The following is an 18887-nucleotide window of genomic DNA, read 5'->3' on the forward strand; positions in this document are numbered from 1 at the left end:
CAAAAGAAATTTCTAACATTAAATATTGTTCTAAATGAATGTACGACAGTTGAAAATATTTCTGAACATAGACAAAATTTATCTTGACCGAACTTTAAATTGAAGGCAAACAAACTTCTTAAGAAAAAAGTTATGAAAACAGAACAGTATGTAGATACGTTCATATAAGCCCCTCAGGAATCAAAGACGAAGTGGCGTGTGTCGTAAAAGGTTTTTCACCGAAGCGAATATCTCAATATTAAAATTTTTAAAATAAAACCATATAAAATTATTTTAGGTTCACTATGTTATATGGAAACAAGACAGGTTTAACTGGCATATGAAAGCTGCAGCTGAATAAAATATTCCCCGTAAAAATATTTAAGCACAATGAATAAATAAAAAGGATGTTACTAAATTGAAATTGTGGTGAGTAAACACATTATTTTATTTACGCGCTTGTTTTCCGCAGAGGTAAGACGTAATAAACCTTCAAAATTTTAACCTTTACGATATCATCACCAAATAATTAAGTATTAAAAGTTATAAATGACCCTTAAATACACCAATTTATCTGTGCAATAAAAATGACATATAAAAGTCTATCAAAACTTTTGCAGACACAGTTTTCTGTGTCATAAAACTAGATATCCCGATGTAGGTTAGAACTGGAATTTCTTCCAATTATGAGATCCTAAATTATGACGATACTTTCCTACTATGTTGCAACGACGAACATTGTTTTAATGGAACAATCCATTGGATGTGCAACGCAATAGAAATTCATCGTTACTTTTTATTTTATATCTATTGAATTAAACATTATTACTACAATTAATAAATAATATGTATACTTTATTGCTTTAATCATATTTACAAACACAAAACCTAACAACCTGCACATCATTGACACAAACAGAATTATTATTATTATCGTTATTTATTCGTTTTATATTTCCGATTATTTCAAATTTATCCAGTTTGATGTATTTTACAGTGGCCTCAAAAATACATCCTCCAGGTTCAGTACGGAATACAATTCCGTAATCCATTTGTTCTTTATCATTTACCATAACATGTTTATCATGAATATAAGTATTGACCATCAATATTTCATCCAGTTGTAATTTGGCACATTGTCTATAGTATTTTAAAAAGTCATTAATGGAGTCTACAGCAAATAATGCTGCTTGTTGTAGGATTATACCCTTCGTGGATATACTGACTTTTGTCTGACATGCACACCATTTACTAGGAATTCCCGCAGATAAACAAGTCCTATTTAAGGGAATTTTACTGAACAAACTTATTTCTCGATTATAGGACTGAGGTTGTTTTCGAACTTGATCATCCGTCAATTGGTCTAAATATAGTATATCCATAAGCGTTGCGTGTATATCATAATGAGTTGTAAGTCGGTGCACGTTTTCATTCAAATTGTAGTAAGCTTGTGAAAACTTTTTCTTAAACCAGTCCGGTAGTCCAATAAGCATGAAAGGAAGTCTGTCCTCCATTTTTCCTACATATGTCTTGGTTATGCCACCCCATCTGAAGCCGTGATCACTCATAAACATCAATACAGTATCGTTTAAATAGCCATTCACATGTAGGTTTCTAAAAAACTCCCTATAAAATTCATCTCCAATACTCGGTTTATTGACATAATCGTGTGATAAGCCAGATCCCCAATGAAAGGCAAAGTATGGCATGTTATCGATATGAAGTCTTTTAACAAGAGCAGTTATGTAATTTATAAAATCTTTGTATCCATCTCTTCCTCCGATACATTGCAGTATATTTGTTAGTTTATTATTTCCCAACAGAGATTCAGCAACTCTATTATAAAATGAATAATAATAATCAGTGGGTTGATTAATAAATCCTTTTCTTTGTAAATTGAAAATTCCCATCCATGATGAATCTTCACCAAATGAAGTCATGTATCCCTTTTCTTTGTACAAGTTCCATAAAAATGTACAGTTATCAAAGTGAAAATCTACGTTGTCAGAATCACCATGTAAGTTTGCAGCAGACCGACCAGTTAATAAAGGCACTAAATTTGGATAAGTATTGATCTCAACTTTGTTATATCCCATTAACTCTATAAAGTTTAGCTCTTGTAAATATTTTAAAGTTTTTGGCATCTGTCTGTGCAAGTTTGATCGAGAACAAGAATCCATTCCAATTATTAAGACATTAAGCTGCGGTTTTATTGCGACTTTTTGCACTTTATCAACTTTCGAGAGCACAAACCAAAAAATATCATCGTAAATTTTAATTACGTGGTTAAAACAATGAACTCGAACGTATTCATGCTCCATATTCATGCTGGCAGGTAGACGAGTACAGTCAGAAGTTTGATACCAAAAATCATATTCAGAAGGCTTCGGTTTTTTTCGAGTAATTACTTTGTAACAACAATATAAGTCAATTTCGTCAGTTATATTGTAGTATGGAAATGAAGAATTTAATATGTAAAGTGACGTAAGATTGGATTCGTACAAAGGAGGGATACCTTAAACATAAGTAAATTATAGCTAACAAGTAATTAAAAATAATCAAATTAATTATTACCTCTATTACAAACAGGTGGTGTATATTTTTCGATGAATTTAACAATACTTTGATCCATTGGATCAATGTAAGGTATTCTACATCCTTCCGTTTTGATCAGGAAATCTTCCATTTCGGATCTACGGTGAATTGCCCTAACTCTTTTAACACTCACACTCCCCATATCATCCCATATAAACATATCAAATGTGTATAATATAATCATAAAAAAGACTGAAATGCTCAATGCCAAAAAGCATAGAAATCTATATCGGGGCTTCGAAGTCCATAAACAGCTGAAAATTAAATTTTGATTTACTTGAATTATCACAGGATTATCTTACTATTTCGCGTAAGTTAAATATAACTTATGAAGCAGAAGTTTCGGTTTAAGGACATATAGAATTTCTTTGAGATTGGCCATTTCAAATTTATAATGCAATGTTTTGTCATGTATAACTACAATATGACTTTAATGACAGCATTTATCAGGTTTGTTTCTATAGAAACATTTACAGTAGTATCTTACCACAGAAATAAAAATAATTAAATTAATAATATCTGTAAGTAAGTTAAATTTTGTCTTTAGCAAATGTATTTAGTGTGACCTAAATAATAATGCACTTGTCCTTTATTGCAAAAATAATAACAGTTTTCTTTGTGGAGTAATGCGGCGTCTAAAAACAACAGCGCAAAAAGGCCCGAATCATTAATTTCGCTTCATGAAACAAAGCAGACGTTTTGAGTCCCACAATCAGACAGACGAAGAGAAGTGTTCGTAAGAAAACGAATCAATAGGACGTGGAAAGGTCCCGTGTTTGGGTTTAGATCCACCGCTATCTTTCATTGTGATCACTAATAGACTAACTTTGTTACTGTAGTCGCGGCTATGTCTTTGAAAATACCTCCAGGCCATCTTATAGATATCGGGATTGTTTCTGCTCGCGGCGCATCCGCCTTTCAATTTCATTAAATTGCTATATTTGCCATATTTATGTGGCAATTTTCCATTACGTTAGTGGGTCGGCGAATTTATTTTTCTACAACTTGTCAAAAACAAATAAATTTCCAACGCGGTGGTTGCAAACGTTTCCAGATAGTCGGGCCAAAAATTTATCGAGCGACTACTAGAAATGAATTATCGCACACTTCGAATCCGATAAAGGAATTGGCTTATTTCAATTAGTTCTGCAATAATTAGAGAAATGTTAACGACGTTTTGATTTGTTCAAGGAAATGTTATGCGGGATACTTCCCATGTACAATTTGTAATAAAAACGCAATTTTGGCTGTGAGACATCCTAATTTTAAAACGACCTAATTCGAATGTCGAGATCCGCACATAAATTCGCGAAGAGGCGCGTTGAATCACCTTAATTCGAAATATATTCAGCTTTAAAAGTGAATTCGAAATAACTTTTCGTGGAGTTTGTGTAAAATGAATATACGTGTCCGCAATAAATCTAAAGTATCAGACGGAGAGAGCACTTTGAGGAAAGTTTTGTGCAACAAGTCATATAATTACATTCCGCGTTCCATAATGTTTTAATTGAACTTTTCTAAATGAGGCGAATTTTATTTTAAAAGTGCCACTTTTCATATAGGCCCCGGAAAATTTACTGTTAACAGTTTCCACTTAAATTATCGTCTTCCTCCTTAATCAGAAAAAATGAACGGTGTAGGATCTGAATAATTATTTGCTTTCGGAATTTTAATTAAAAGTGTGTTTCCAAAATGGGAACAATTCCTTTTGTCAAGTAATAAAATGATGTGATCCAACAAATAACAATTTGGACTCAATGTTTCAGAAATTGGGACAGCCATTGCGGAGTTGCGTCCATCGTTTTAACTATGCAGAAACAATTCGTTCGGCATTTTGATTAAGAATCATTTCCAATCGGCAATCAAACAATGTGTGTGAGTGTGGGGGCGCGAGGTGGCTTTCAGTATCGCTTTGGTCGGGCGACAAATTTTCCAAGTGTAAATTGTTTGAAACCATTGCCCGTCTAGGGGGCTTGATTGCTTCTGACCGCACAATCATGCTAGTGTTGGTAACCAACAACATCCGGATATTCGCTTTTCGAACAATCCGAAGCGATTACTCCGCTGAGCTGTCATTACCAGATGTTGTGCGCGATGCCTTGCCTCAATCCCACATAAGATGGGCGACTGGAACGGCCACCTCCGCCATTCTGACCCGCCGCCGAACGAATCATCCCCTTTATGCGGGAGCACATCTCGCTCGCATAACCGCAAAACTTTTTCGGATCCATTGTGTACGACCGGTACATTATCGACTCCTCGGTTCTGTCAAATGTCTTTCTAATATAATTTTTCTTTGTTACAACAATGCTGTTCAGTAATACAGTGACTGTTTAAGATGATAAAGTATGTGTAAAATGACTTAATCAACACAGATCTGTCGGAGACAACGAGAATTTTAGTTTCTGAAGGTTTCATGTACTTTTTCTTAAATGTTACAAACCAAATTTTGTTTAGAGTATTTTTATAATATCAATCAAAATATGTCAAGTACAGTTAACAAATGATCGGTTACGAATTATATACCGAGAATCATTTCTTTCAATCGTATTGAAGCCTTTTTTCTTGATAACCTTTTTTTACTTGCAGAAATATAACACTGTGGATAAAAATAGAATAAAAATGTATACTAATGCTACAGGAAGATATGCTACAAAATATGTTATAAACAAAACCTCTCTAAAAGAGAGAAAGGTGCAGCAAAAAAAAAAAAAAACTTATAAAACATAAATAAAACAAATAACTTCTATAAATACAATCACAAACTTGGCACAAAAAAAAGATAAGAAATCTCTTAATTTTGATTAGAATATTTCACGTGAACTTTTTCTTTTTAACTAATTAAGCCGTATAATTAATTGTCGGGCACGTAGACGAGCTTGATTTGTGTACATAGGGGGCAGGCTAGTGGCAAATATCTTTCCTTGAAAGTTGTAAGGAACTTCAGAAGGGAGTGGAGAAACCGTTAAGCTTTTACTCTCAGTTGTTATTAAAAGATTAGGTAACCTTCATAAAAAATGAAATGAAATGTTCTCCTATAGAAAGTAATATTAATTTTTTGTCAGCGTTTTAATTTTTTAATTTTGTTTGCTATTTTATCTCAGTAGCATGCACATTGTGTATTGAAAGAGCCGTTTAAAAAAAATCAAATAAAGACACAAACTTTGTTCATTGTCTCTTTTACGTATTGTCCAAAGTTTACAGACGAATAAATACCAGTATGTGGTTGGTATTCGTGAATGCGCACGTAAATTTTATTGTATATGAGTACAGTATATTCGACAATTATCTAATACAAAAGAGTAATCCGATTGGGTTTACATCAGATCGAGGTTATTAAATTTTCATTAATGTTCGTTCGTCCAATGTTGTGATATTTAATAGACATTAACGGAATGTAATTTCAGCAACGCATCAAATCACGACTAAACAAATCCTAGTCTAATAAATATCAATTTAGTCGAAATGTGATTTATAAAACCAAATATTTGCGGAACTGGGACAAAGCTGGAACACTTGTATTTATCGTTTTAGCTATGCGGGGAACTATTCGTTTGGCATTTTGATTAAGAACAATATTCAACGGTAATCAAACAATGTGTGTATGGCCATGAAGGGTTTTCAAAACTCGGTTGGACGCCGACGAATTTTTCAAGTGTACAATAATACCAGGCTAATTGTGTTAACTGTGGATAGTTTGGTTGATCGATGTGACCACATTATAGACAAACTCGAAATAAGTAAAATATACAGCAATGTATTGAAGGTTTAAGATTAATTAATAAATTTGACGACATCATTATTTATGCCGCAAAAAGGATCGACGAATATTTGTCGAAGCCGAGGACATTCTCATAAAATATGGGGTTAATGCAACCAAATATATCAGAAATTGTGGCAAATTCGACACCGTTCCAACGCAAGACAAATCTCCTTCCGTGCAATTTCTGATCCGGCCCCATATTAAAGCACCAGGTATAATAAATGCGGCCCCGGTTGTCGGCGGCGTTACCGCCACTATGTCACCGCCGCATCGGATGATGGGCGGAAGGTGAATGAAATAAAGCTGCGTCCACTGACAAACAACTGTTTGTTTTGGGGAAACTTTCCGGGCGTCTCATGAACATGTAAATACACTTTCGGAAATCGTTGCGAATGATGGATGATTAAGCTCGCGGACCCGGCACACATTGTGAAATATGCGGGAGGTTTCTGCATTTGAATATCTTACATCTGTACACTTTCTGGGTCAAATGGAACGAAAATAATTTAATTTCTATTTGTGACCAAATCACCACAATTATGTTATGCGTTTAACAAATATACATATTATATTATTTGGGTAATATGTGTATAGTGTACCCTATAAACAATGCAAGAACCACAGAAAATGACTAATGATAAAAAAGCGCTTCCCCCGATACTCGCATCTCAGAAAAATTAATAATTGAGACAATCGGCAGCGGAACGTATTTTTCACCATTCTAGTACATATATCATTTATGAAACGTTTTAAGCCCTGGACGTAAAACGCAAAGTTATTTATGAATTCGAAAGTAACCATAGAAGGTCAAAAAGAATTATTGCAACATAAATTCCGTTTTTGCGCACTTTTTTCCGCCACGAAGTGAAAAGGCGATGTAGTAGACAAAATAAAAGGGGGCGAAAGGCTTGTCACATGCACGTACGCGGATTATTGCGTTCGATGATGAATTTAGTTTAATAATTCCGTTGTTTTTATATTTCATTATTTTCTCTCTCTATGAATGTTTGTGGGGATGATGAATAATAGTATATTATAATATTGCAGTCAGCATATAATGTATTTGAAAATGAACTGAATTTTTATTTTTATGGAAACAAACATGCATGTTCCTGCTGTAAACGTAAATAAAAGAATATTAGGAAGAGAATGTTTTACTACATTCATACAGATCCTATTTTTAATAAACCATGGGAAAAGTATCACCGAAACATAAAAGTTGTTTTGATTGAGCATTCAGTCCAATTACACCGTTCTCCAAAGGATGTTCATATCGAAAATTCAACCCAATAAAAATGTCATTTATGTGATAACGATAGATATAAAAAATATTGACCATAACTTTTCATTGGCCACACATAAAAAACGTCCGGAGAAAAGGCCACGTCATCTAAAATTGTGTAATTCTCGAATTTAGAAAACAATTTATCTTAAGACGTGTCATCCACTTTAACCGGTAGTAATACAATATTCATTATGATAAAGATAAAATAGAGGTATATATTGAATTAACAATATAAAGAATGTGGTTATATTCAATTTTTGAAGGTATTTAAAATACGTAAATGTATTAGGCACTCTACCATTTAGAGTAGATTTTTAATTAATGAAAGTGACAAGAATAAATAATAGTCACTTAGAGAAACATCTGGACTATATGGTGTATCAGATAGAAGTTAACATTTTGAAATTGCCTTTAAGTCTCTAATGGAGTATGTGATCTTCCGTTGCATTGACGAAGCAGAAGGCCTTTTTTGTTGACCTCTTGGTCTCGATCTATTGCGTGCAGTAGCCATCAAAATCTTTCTTGGTTTATAAACTTTTTAAGTACTGTGCACTTGATTCATCACCTTCAATCCATTGTCTAGACCACTAAGGACTATGGTAATCTGCCAATTTTTTGTTGTATATAACAATACGATCAATAATAGGCTCATTTGTGTTCCATGCAAGAAGAAAATTGACAATTTCTGTCCTCTATTAATTGTCTAGCTTTTTAATGATATTCATTTCATGAAATCTCTTTTTGCCTGAGGATTTTGCAAGAAGTATTGATTAACATCTTCTTTGGTTCAAGATTCTGGATGACTTGCTATCTTCATGGCCACCGTAAACCAACGAAACCACAACTTTCATTTCATCACTTTTGTAAATGCGATGCTTCTGTTGCTTCAAGACATAAAGTAAATTTTTACGATATGAACATTTGAAAATTGTAAAAATGTAACACAGAAGAAGCTTTTAAAAAATGTTAAAGTATCATATAAAAATTTATTCAAAAAATGATCAAACCTTTTTCTCCTAAAAAACCTTCAAAGAAAGATAAAATAATGTTTAGAAACTCTGGAGAGCAACGTATTGGATATAAAAATACTAACATGGAAAACATATGGAAGACTGGGAGTGCTTGAAACGAGATCGGAACGGCATTCACGTACCCATGGTAACATCTTAAACTAAAACATAAGAACAAAACATGAAATGATTGTTAGGCACAGGTTGGAGGATGTTTTGAAACTGGATCTGTAAATATGACATTATGGCGTCATTCCGCTTTCGGCTCATTAAAAGGAATTTTGTCGGCATTACGTGTCAACTAGTATGGGGAGACAATGTAGAGAAACGGTGTTATGTAACAAACCTTTCCATTCTCGACAGCGACGCACATTGGCATATTAAAAAAATAAACTAAAATTCTTATAACGATATTTATTTAACACCATTTCAGGGGGTAGTTCTATAATAACCTACATAGAATTATCTTTGTCACACTTATGAATCAAATCATTAGTCAAATTCACAATTCTACTATTTTTAAGAAGGTTGATACGTTTAAAAATAAATCCGCTGTCCCATTGTGCGGAAATGGGGGTTGTAGATGGGGCAAAATGTTACGTTGAATTCGCCGCGTTCCCCTGCGCCTCGGGGATTGTAACGACAAGGCAACAAGAATGTTTCACCTGACCCCGGATTTCCACCCCCCGCGCCAGATTTCGCGTTCCCCCAATCAATAAATCCTATTCTCACTTCGAGTGTGTCACTGCTCCATCGTCGAAATTATTACGCTAATTAAACACGGTATCTGGTTTTAATGTTCGTCACTTAAGGAGACCGAAACTTGGACAATTAATGCGAAGCGGACCTGCTAATAAACACCCGGCCGGGACGTGTTTTGTTACTTAGTTACTATATTTATGGGTTGGTTTTAACATTTTACAAGCAAGTCGCTTTATTAAGATGTTGTTGCCAATTACTAACTTATTTGCCGTAGTAGCATACGGGATGTTAAGATAGGCTCGGACTCCACTTTGAAGGGGCGTCTAATGATAGAAATAAATAACAAAAATTTTTTAGCTTGAGTAACAGAAGAGCTAGGGACTATTAAGGTTGGTCTTTGTTTTACAATATTTTTTTTGTTGTGAATGTGCAACTGTGTTAAGACACATAACCAACGGCCTCTAGCTCTTCTGCTATTAAAACTAACATTTTTGTTAACACTTTATCTACTTTCCCTTCAAGAATATGTTCCTTTAAGATTCCTAGAACCATTTTTAAACTCCAAAGTTACTATTAATTTACTCCCCCCTTGTTATTATATTAAAACTCCTGCTGGTATAAGGTCAGACAGATATTTACAATTTTAGAAATACCAGACTTGTTAAGTTTCGAAGGATATACTAATTTACATGTATATGTACTTATTTTTCCGTTTTTTGCCTCCATATAAATTTATATTACGTTTATTCGAAATCGTTATTGGCCTTCACTAATTGACGTGTTACTTTGAGAAAGTTTTCTTTTATTAAATAACACTTTATAAACATTTTTATACGAAGTCTGTACGCTGTTTACACAATTTTAAGGCCTGTTAGCAGAAATAATAAAATTTAATAAATTTTGAAAATATTTAATTTATTTTTCCTCTCATAATTTATTAGGGTCTTAATGAGTGACATAAACTGAATTGATGGTATGTAACTTCTTCTGTCAGCTGCATTTTTGAAGGCACGGTACATCATTGTACAACCATATAATTTACTTCAATGTCTTCTTTATTATATCCGGTAAAAATCCGGTAGGTGATTTCTGTTGGAAATTGCAATGACTCGCGCAAACAAACCGGTGAAGTTGGTCTAACTTTCCACACATTGTGTTACAAGCTTTGCCATAGCAGCAATCATTGTCCCAGTTTAAGAGCAAATTAATTAAAATCGGCACATGAACATTAGTAAGATGCACTTCAGCTTCCAAACGTTGAGCCTTAGCAAGACGACCGTATCTTACTATTTAACAAATTAAATTTAATCATCCTGTACGTATAATTACAATTAAGTTTAAATCACTTTGTTTTAATGTAATTAGTGCTTTAGTGAATGGCAACAGGATAAACTTACACTGTTTTCATTTAGATTAGACTACAAACATTGCTTTAATTCGTATTGAGTACGGTTCTTTGTTATATCCAGTTTAACGTACCTATTTAGATAATTAAAATATTGATGACTGTCAGAAGAAAACAACTCGGATTTTTTTCAATTAAGCTTAATTGAACATTTTTTTAAAGCAGGTTAAAATAGAAAGAGTTTATTTAAGTTTTTTATTGTGAAAAAAATTACACATTTACAATATATAAACAGATACTTAAATTAAAGTATATTTTTTATATTATTACATGTAATATGTATCTGTAGTGACTTTGAATAAATAATTTCACGTCCCGTGGAGCGGATTTATTCTGGGCACACGCATTGAAAAGATTACAAATTAGTCCTGAACTAATCGAGTTTTTCGCAAATACATTAATGGAAACGTGTTCAATCTGTGGCTTTAACGGCAACATTGGTAATTAGCATCCAAAAATAAACCAAATCCTTTTCAAACTTTTGTAAACAAAATTCTCAATTATAACTAGGAATGTAATACTTGATTTCGGTCCACTTTTGCGTTTAATTCAACACCATAATGGAGGTAGAGACATAATTCCCTGGATTTCGTGAGGAAGCTCGACAAAAAAAGATCACAAATTAGTCCTAACGTAATTGGACAGATTTTTTCGTAAATACATAAATGGAAATGTTTTGAATCGGACTCGTTATGTTAAAAGGAGAAGTTTCCACGTGAGCAGCCCCGCTTTATTGCGAATAATCGAGAGGAGTTGGCGCAAACAACTTTACCTTCGCTCAATATAACATTATACCTAACATGCTCCCCATATGTTCCACGACTGAGCTCATTAGCTACAAAACAAACCCCCCCGGCGAATATGATCTGAAAACTCTTCGGCATTGATGCTGCGCTACGGAGGACTAATGACAACCGATGCTCTTTACTCTCGGAAAATAAAAGTCGATCGTCCCCTTTTTTCCCCCGAATAAAGTTCTACTTAGTACATAATCGATAAGGTACACAAAAAAGGAGAAGAGAAAGCTTTAAACTGCAGTATTTTCTTTCAATTTGTGTCGGTTAGCGCTTTTCCACGTTACTTAGTTTTTAGGAGAGAATATTTTTTATTTGGGTAAGGAATTCTTCTTTTTGAATTACGAAAAAACATACTTGCATGCAGTTTTAGAGAATTGTTTTTGTTTCACCTAATATACTTTTTGTTCTTCTTTTAAAATTAATTGACTAATTGATATTTTATACAATAACAAATGTGTATGTAATTTCTAAATGTGTTTCAAAATTATTCTGTCCATTTTGGGAATAATCAATTAATTATTTTGACGTAACTTGGGGTTATCTCCCCACAAGCAAAAAATAAAGTTACGACATAAATTAACTTTCGCTCGCAACTTCGCTTAAACTTCTTTGTCTGAAGTTCTAATACTCTGTACCTTAAATATGCTTCTATCGAAATTTTATATACTAATTTCCAGATAGACTAAGTAAGAGGTTTTATGATTAAATATACCTTATGAAAATTTATGTGGTAACTCTGTTTGAAATTTCTTTGCGAATTATTTGCTCAAAAGCACTGCCTTAAATATGGAAATTCAGAAGTTTTTGGTTTGTTAAGAAGTTTGATCAACCAGAAGACGCAAATTGTTCAACATTAATTCAATTATAATTTATGAGGGATCTATCAATCCTACGCAATATTTCACATTGTATGTTTTTTAAATATGCATATACACGCATTCGATATAATTGTATTTATAATAAATTAACGCTGCAATTTAATCTTGCAAATTAAATATTTACATAAATCTGCAAATTAAATAATTACATTTTCGCGTTTACCAAACTCAACTCGCCAGAAAATTCAATATTGTTAGTTTTATTTATAAACGTAACTAACAATATTTCAATTTCATGTGAGTTGTTATATAGTTATCCCCTCAATTTAAAATAATAAAAGAATCAAAAATATATTTTACATATTAATTACACTTTTAATGGCATCAAATTTAATTTCTCTATTAACTCCCATTTACCCTAAAAATTACCTGACAAAGAAGTGAAAACTCCGCATAATACCGACATATCTAAAACACACAATTACCCGGTCTTTTATTTCAATGAAGCGCAGTTTTATTTTAGAGTCGTATGATAAAATGAAAGGGACTTTAATAATTACTGGCCGGCGCTCCGTTGTACTCTTTATCCAAATTTACTGGCGGCCCTCGGGCGGAGACTGCAGACAAAGTTCAAACTTCCGGTTAAACTCCCGGCGCAAGATACGTGTTTTAATTAGAATAGAATCCGTATCCGTTCAATAGCATTTTTCTGAAATTCTCGCCTTATGTTTCTGATGCTAAACTTAGTAACATGTTTTAATTAAAATTTATCCCTGTGTACCAAACGTTTTTGAATTAATATACATGTAATATCATTTTAAAACGGAATATAGCATAGAACGTTGGTGGCATATTATACTCAAAAGTTTAATATTTGGTAGTAAAGAATTCTGGAATGATAGTAAAAAGATCATATAATTTTAACAGATCAGTAAACAAGTATTAAATTATTTGTTACGTGTGCATTTAACCTTATAATATTGACGCCGAAGAGTCTATATTTGATTTATAAAAGTTTTACTACTCTTATATTATTAATACACAGACTGAACAACTATTAAAATGAACTTATTAGTTTCATATATTAATAAGTGTCTTTATTATTTATAAATAGGAGTAATTCTTGAAGTTACATGGAATGTAATATTAAGTTTTAAGTTTAAAATTCAATACAATAATTTTTAGACTTTTTAACGGTAATTTTAACTTTACTATTTAAATTAAGTTAAATTACTTAGGAAGTGACAATTAAATGATTTTTACTCTTGTTACATTCATAGTGTTCTATTTTCAACAAAAACATAGTGTATTTATGAATAGATATTTTCTCCTGAATATATGAAAAAAATAAGACATTGTTTCTTTTAGTATATAAAATGTGTACGTGAAATATGTCTAACTTTGAAGTATCTTATCATTAAAACTTCTAAGACGTCTCATGAAATGTAGAATTTTACACTTTAGAAATAGTTCAAATTTTATTTCCCAGTATCCTTAACTCTTAAAACTTACGTACGTATGTATTTTTAAAATTGGTTAAAATATAACACCTTTTAATATATCTAAGTGTGCATTTTTAAAATAGAGCAACTTCTTTGACAAACAATAAAAAACAAGCACTCTTAGATGATATAATGTCCCCAGAAACCAGCTGATTAAATATTAAAACGCTGTTTACTTACTACTTCCTGAAAACTCGAATAAATTCGGTTCTCGGGGTTGGTTTCGATGATCGGGGAATATGTAGTTGATAACGTGAATTTAGAGTTTGATCCACCTGCATTAAATCCAAAGCCGAGCCAAGGTGATTACGAAAGTTTGCTCATTCTTCTCTATTGAAAGAGAGACTACCGACCAGTTGGATAGTCTTTATGGCTTTGTTTACTCGAACCCGTATGCAAGTTTATATAACACTCAATTCTCGTTACGGTATATTTAGTGGATCGATGGACGATATGCTTCAAATCAATATTATTTATGTTGGCACTAAAGCAAGTTTTACGAAGCCATGGAGAGCTTATAAAGGCAGTTTTTTATCTTTTGTTTTAAGCGTTCGCACAGCGGGATGTTTAAAACGTTCGGTAATGCTTTTAGAATTTTCCAATCAGCTTTCGCAATATGGAATGAGTTTCTTGAGATTTTATATTAATGGGCTTTACATTATTTATGGGTCTTTCTAATATTGTTTAAATCCCCTAAGTTACAGAAGAGTTTAAGACAATTGCAGCTAGACAAAAGCAAGTGTTTAAGTTGCTGAATTTGGGATTGCAAGTCAAACTCTTTGGAACTATTCGTAAGGAATGTTTAAGCCTTTTCTTCCATGGACAGACTCCAAATGTTGTCTACCTCAAGCCTAATTTTAATGTGAGTTCAGTTCATGTCGTTATCAATAGTGAAACTGTAATATTGTTACTTTCTTTTATTATTATGGGTAATTAGAAGGTTATTTTTGTAAAAACGTGCATTGGCGACCTTGATGATTATCAGTTGTCGATGCAAGAAAAAACACTATGACCATGGAGCCTCCTCCTCCTCCCCCTTTCAGTACTAGGTTCTCTGGACTTGTCATCTCCCCGTGGTCTCAGCACACATCGCCTAGGTAACGAGATATGAAATAACCAGCTCGTTTCTGTCACTCGAGAGCAGCGTCTCTACTCAATTGACGGTCGCGAATCGACGGCAGTCATGCGGAAAACTGTTGCTTTCGCCATGACAACCTTTATATCGAATCTCTAATTATACGCCGAGAAGGAAACTTTAATTTTACAAAAACAAGAGCGCTGTCAAACGAACTGGAGTCGCTTCCACGCTTGTTCCACTCCTCTCGCATTGGAACGGTTGAATGCTTTTCATTCGTGCTCGCGTCGGTTTTTTTTTTATGTTTGTGTGTGTTCGAATGTAGAGTCGATGTTTTACCTAAACATTGTGTGGAGTTTAACATTCTCAGTTTGAGACTTTGTAGAGACACAATTATCATTGGCTTAATTTCTGGCTGCAACGCGAAATACTCTAGCGAAAAGAGGATTGCGAAATTACGACAGTTCTTTTCAAACATTTCATGCAATTCTACGTCTTCGACATAAAAGTATTTAGTCTTTAGCTTCGGAAATTATAAGTACGTACAGCAAAATACCCAATATAATTTTTGTTTCTTATATTTAGAGATTAATATTTTTATACATAAATATTTTATTATTGTTTCATGTAAAAATAAGCTGCAACGTAAAACTATGAACACAATTCCTTGCATACATGTTAATTATATCCTGTAAGTATAAAAACGTCCTTATAATACATTTAGTATGTATGTAATTATTTTATTCTTCTTTAATGTAACAGAGTTTTTTCTATAAATAAAGTTCGTGCAACTCTATTTGAGCATCGCCTAAGCGAACAAAAAACTATATGTTACCATTAACAACGATGGACCATTCGAAATTTTGGGGCTTCGACATTGTGTGCCCTGCAGAGAGAAGTTACCACGGACAACGCACAAACACGCGCTCGGCGGCGGTCTTGCGGGCGGGCATCGTTTCTATGACGACGCCGCCAAACTTTCCGTCTGCGCAGAACCGAACCGCCTTCAGCGCGCGTGACGTCACGGCCGGCGGACTCCTCCCCACGTACGAGGTTTCCGAAGCCGCCTGTTGCTAGTTCTCCTGAATACAGCACGCGAACTTCCAGCCGTTCGTGCCCGGATTCGCGTTTCTTGGGCTAGACTCGCTACCAAGCAGCTAGTGTCGTCTATGTTCCTGGCAAAATCAGGTACACACACACACTTACACCCATTTTTATTGAATCCTTGAACACTGTAATTGCGTCCATCCTGCGGGGTGGCACTGTTATTGTAAAGTCACGTGTTCCAAAGGCTATGATTTAAACTGAGGGTCGGTTCTATTAAAAAGACCACGTGTATTGTAACTGGTAACCATGTAAATTGGGGGAAGTAGCGATTTGTACTTGAAAGGGGGGAAACAAATTTGATATAATTACCATGAGGGAAACTATTGTGCAAACTTTCCCGATAAATTAATCGAAATGAAGTGGATTGCATAATAATTACAATAAATTTAGTTGTGTCAGTGTGACAGCATGATTTACGATCTGGTAAACTTTCACTGGTTCCAAAGATTCCAACCAAGTTTCGAAACATGTGGTGGTCCAACTATAAATCGGATATCTCCCGCATTCGCCAATTTTCCGCGCCCTCCTCCCGACTGCCGTTCTCTGTGCCCCGTATTAAGTACTAATTAAAATTCAAGTCTCCCCCCACGACTCCGCCAACTCCAATATCGGCTGCGAATATGGCGACCGAGTCGGTAAATCAAATTTCTGCGCTCGCTAACCCATTTCCGCGTCATAGTGTGCCATTGTAATGCTGTGGTAGACATTAACATTTATCTGTTCAAATTACGGAAACCAATTTCGCTCTAAATGTTCTCGCGCCGAATTAAAATTTAACACTTACCTATTATACGCGTCCCGGTGAAATGCCCCCCTAATGAAAATAAAACGCCGTGTTAATCCATTTGCACAGATGTCGACTTCCGACAATTTCATTACTTATTAACTTACGAACTTTTGCATTCCGCGAAATGACGAGGAATTTGTTTTGTTAAGTACGGCATATTATCAAAGACTTATTTCACTTTTAAACTGTTTCTTTTTAGTTGTTACTACTTGTATTTTTTTGAATATAAAATGCCGAAATACTATACTAGGTTTTATAAATAAATTATTCATAATATTTTTTATTTATAATTATATAATTCATTTAAATTATTTAATGTAATTCGAGTTTCAAAAATATTTCGATATTTCAAAAATTAATATTTTTATATTTAAAAGTTTTAACATCACTTCTAGAATACACAAAAAAATACTATTGATATTTATCAAACAGTTTTAATTTAAAAAAATATTATTCAAAATTATATATTTCGATAATATTATTAATTACACAATATTATGTGTTTTTTCTTGTTTACTTTCTAATTTGCTCTAATCAATATTTTAAAAATTTCTTAATTGTTACACAACCTTTATTTATTTTTTATTAATTAGAAACTCATGTTAACGAGGTAAAAATGTACTTAATTTTATAAAAAAATGTAGTTTTATTTTTATTGGTTGTATTAGCGATTATTAGAGATCATAAATAATTAAAAATTAAGAAATATTAATTCTGAAAACTAAGTTCGACCGATACACACGAATAAAATTCAATAATTAAATCCAACAAATCTAATTATAAAACGTAATGAGCAATTTTATCGCTCACTAACATCGGCATTAATCTTTAGTTAACAAAGAAAACCATTGTTTATAAAGCGACTTAAATGGTAATTTAGATTACAATAGAAGTCTGGGTGTTCTGTTAAATTGGGAACTTACACATACACATCCCTTAGTGGAGGCGTGGCATCTTATTTCACCCCTCAAAGGGATAAAATTTCACAGGTTTAGCGATTATATCCGCGTGTCTAGAAACGGCGTGACATACCTTTGGATGCAGGGAAATTTATTTTCATATTGTTACCAAACATTCAATTTCAACATATTTCAGAAATTTTATTCCATATTGGTTTTATGAGTTTTTATATTCGGATTCTTTTATTAAATATTAATATATAAATATTACATTTCACAAATATAACGTAATAGCTAAGTCTCCCTATGAACAAATTATGAGATTTAAAATAATCAATTACATGGAATTTGCGTATTTTATTTTACTTGATAACACACTCTTGCTATTGTTTAATTGTACAATAATAACGCCTAATTAATTTTAAAAACTTAAAGTATAAAACAACATTGAAGGTAACAGTACAAATAGTGAATTCATCGAGTTTATTTAAATCAACATTGACATGTGAATTACCTATTTACTAATGTACATTTAATTACGAATTGAAATTTAGCATCAACAGTTCGAATTGATCTGGTATTATCAAAATGTTTGCTGAGAAAATTTCAAATACAACATACATTTTGTTAAAGCATTTGTGGTTTGACAATAAACACAAAGCGTGAGAATTTTGTTAAATTTGCAACGAAAGAAAAACTAGAAATTCAAAAACACAGTGGGATAATACACCATTTTCAATAGACTTCAAACTCAATACAATATCTTTGTTGTACATACACGAGAGCTGGCTTAAAGGATACAAAAGTATGTCACAGTAAGCCCCTATAGATCATCGTTCTCTAACTTCAAGTTCGACATCAGAATCTATCTAATCCTAGATCAAGAGAATGGTTTAATGCTCAGAGCAAGTTCCCTTCTGGATCGGTTAATTCGGTTTCTGCAATGCCAGAGCGGGCGAGGTCACAATAGCTGTAATCCCCTTGGATCTGGCGAAACAAACTAAAAGCCGTCATTTCGTCGAACAACTTCGTTTACGAAACTTTTCTCAGGTCAGATCGTGACAAATTCGTATTGCTTACCTATAGCGTTGTGCATTGTTAACGGGGGGAAATAAATGCGGTCGCAAAGGTCAGGTTTAATTACACTTTCGGTTTTAGCCAGA

General features: G+C 33.3%; 2 protein-coding genes across 4 annotated transcripts in view; one reads left to right on the forward strand and one right to left on the reverse strand.

Annotated features, from left to right (window-relative positions):
* Nucleotides 1-18887, forward strand: part of LOC109608656 (CUGBP Elav-like family member 4) — a 334021-nt gene that overhangs the window by 140375 nt on the left and 174759 nt on the right. The window contains exon 1 of one of the 3 annotated variants that reach the window (XM_049964226.1): nucleotides 15661-16119. The exons of the other annotated variants lie outside the window; for them this stretch is intronic. The gene's annotated coding sequence lies outside the window, so the exon portion shown is untranslated. Of the gene's footprint in view, nucleotides 1-15660; nucleotides 16120-18887 lie in introns of those variants that run through there. 3 annotated transcript variants of the gene reach the window in all.
* LOC109608629 (uncharacterized) lies at nucleotides 814-2958 on the reverse strand. Its single transcript, XM_020025134.2, has 3 exons — nucleotides 2877-2958; nucleotides 2554-2828; nucleotides 814-2494 (listed from the first exon to the last, which is right to left on the reverse strand). The coding sequence occupies exons 1-3, from the start codon at nucleotides 2954-2956 to the stop codon at nucleotides 843-845; spliced, it is 2007 nt and encodes a 668-aa protein (XP_019880693.2). The 5' UTR covers nucleotides 2957-2958; the 3' UTR covers nucleotides 814-842.

The sequence above is a fragment of the Aethina tumida genome, chromosome 3 (assembly GCF_024364675.1).
Source record: "Aethina tumida isolate Nest 87 chromosome 3, icAetTumi1.1, whole genome shotgun sequence".
Lineage (NCBI taxonomy): Eukaryota > Metazoa > Arthropoda > Insecta > Coleoptera > Nitidulidae > Aethina > Aethina tumida.

Excerpts from the sequence above, each read along its gene's own strand:
- LOC109608629 (XM_020025134.2), bottom strand. The coding sequence starts at position 2,956 with ATGGCCAATCTCAAAGAAATTCTATATGTCCTTAAACCGAAACTTCTG. Across the intron at positions 2,829-2,876 it reads TATTTAACTTACGCGAAATA|CTGTTTATGGACTTCGAAGC; the intron begins GTAAGATAATCC and ends TTTAATTTTCAG. Across the intron at positions 2,495-2,553 it reads ACCACCTGTTTGTAATAGAG|GTATCCCTCCTTTGTACGAA; the intron begins GTAATAATTAAT and ends CTTATGTTTAAG.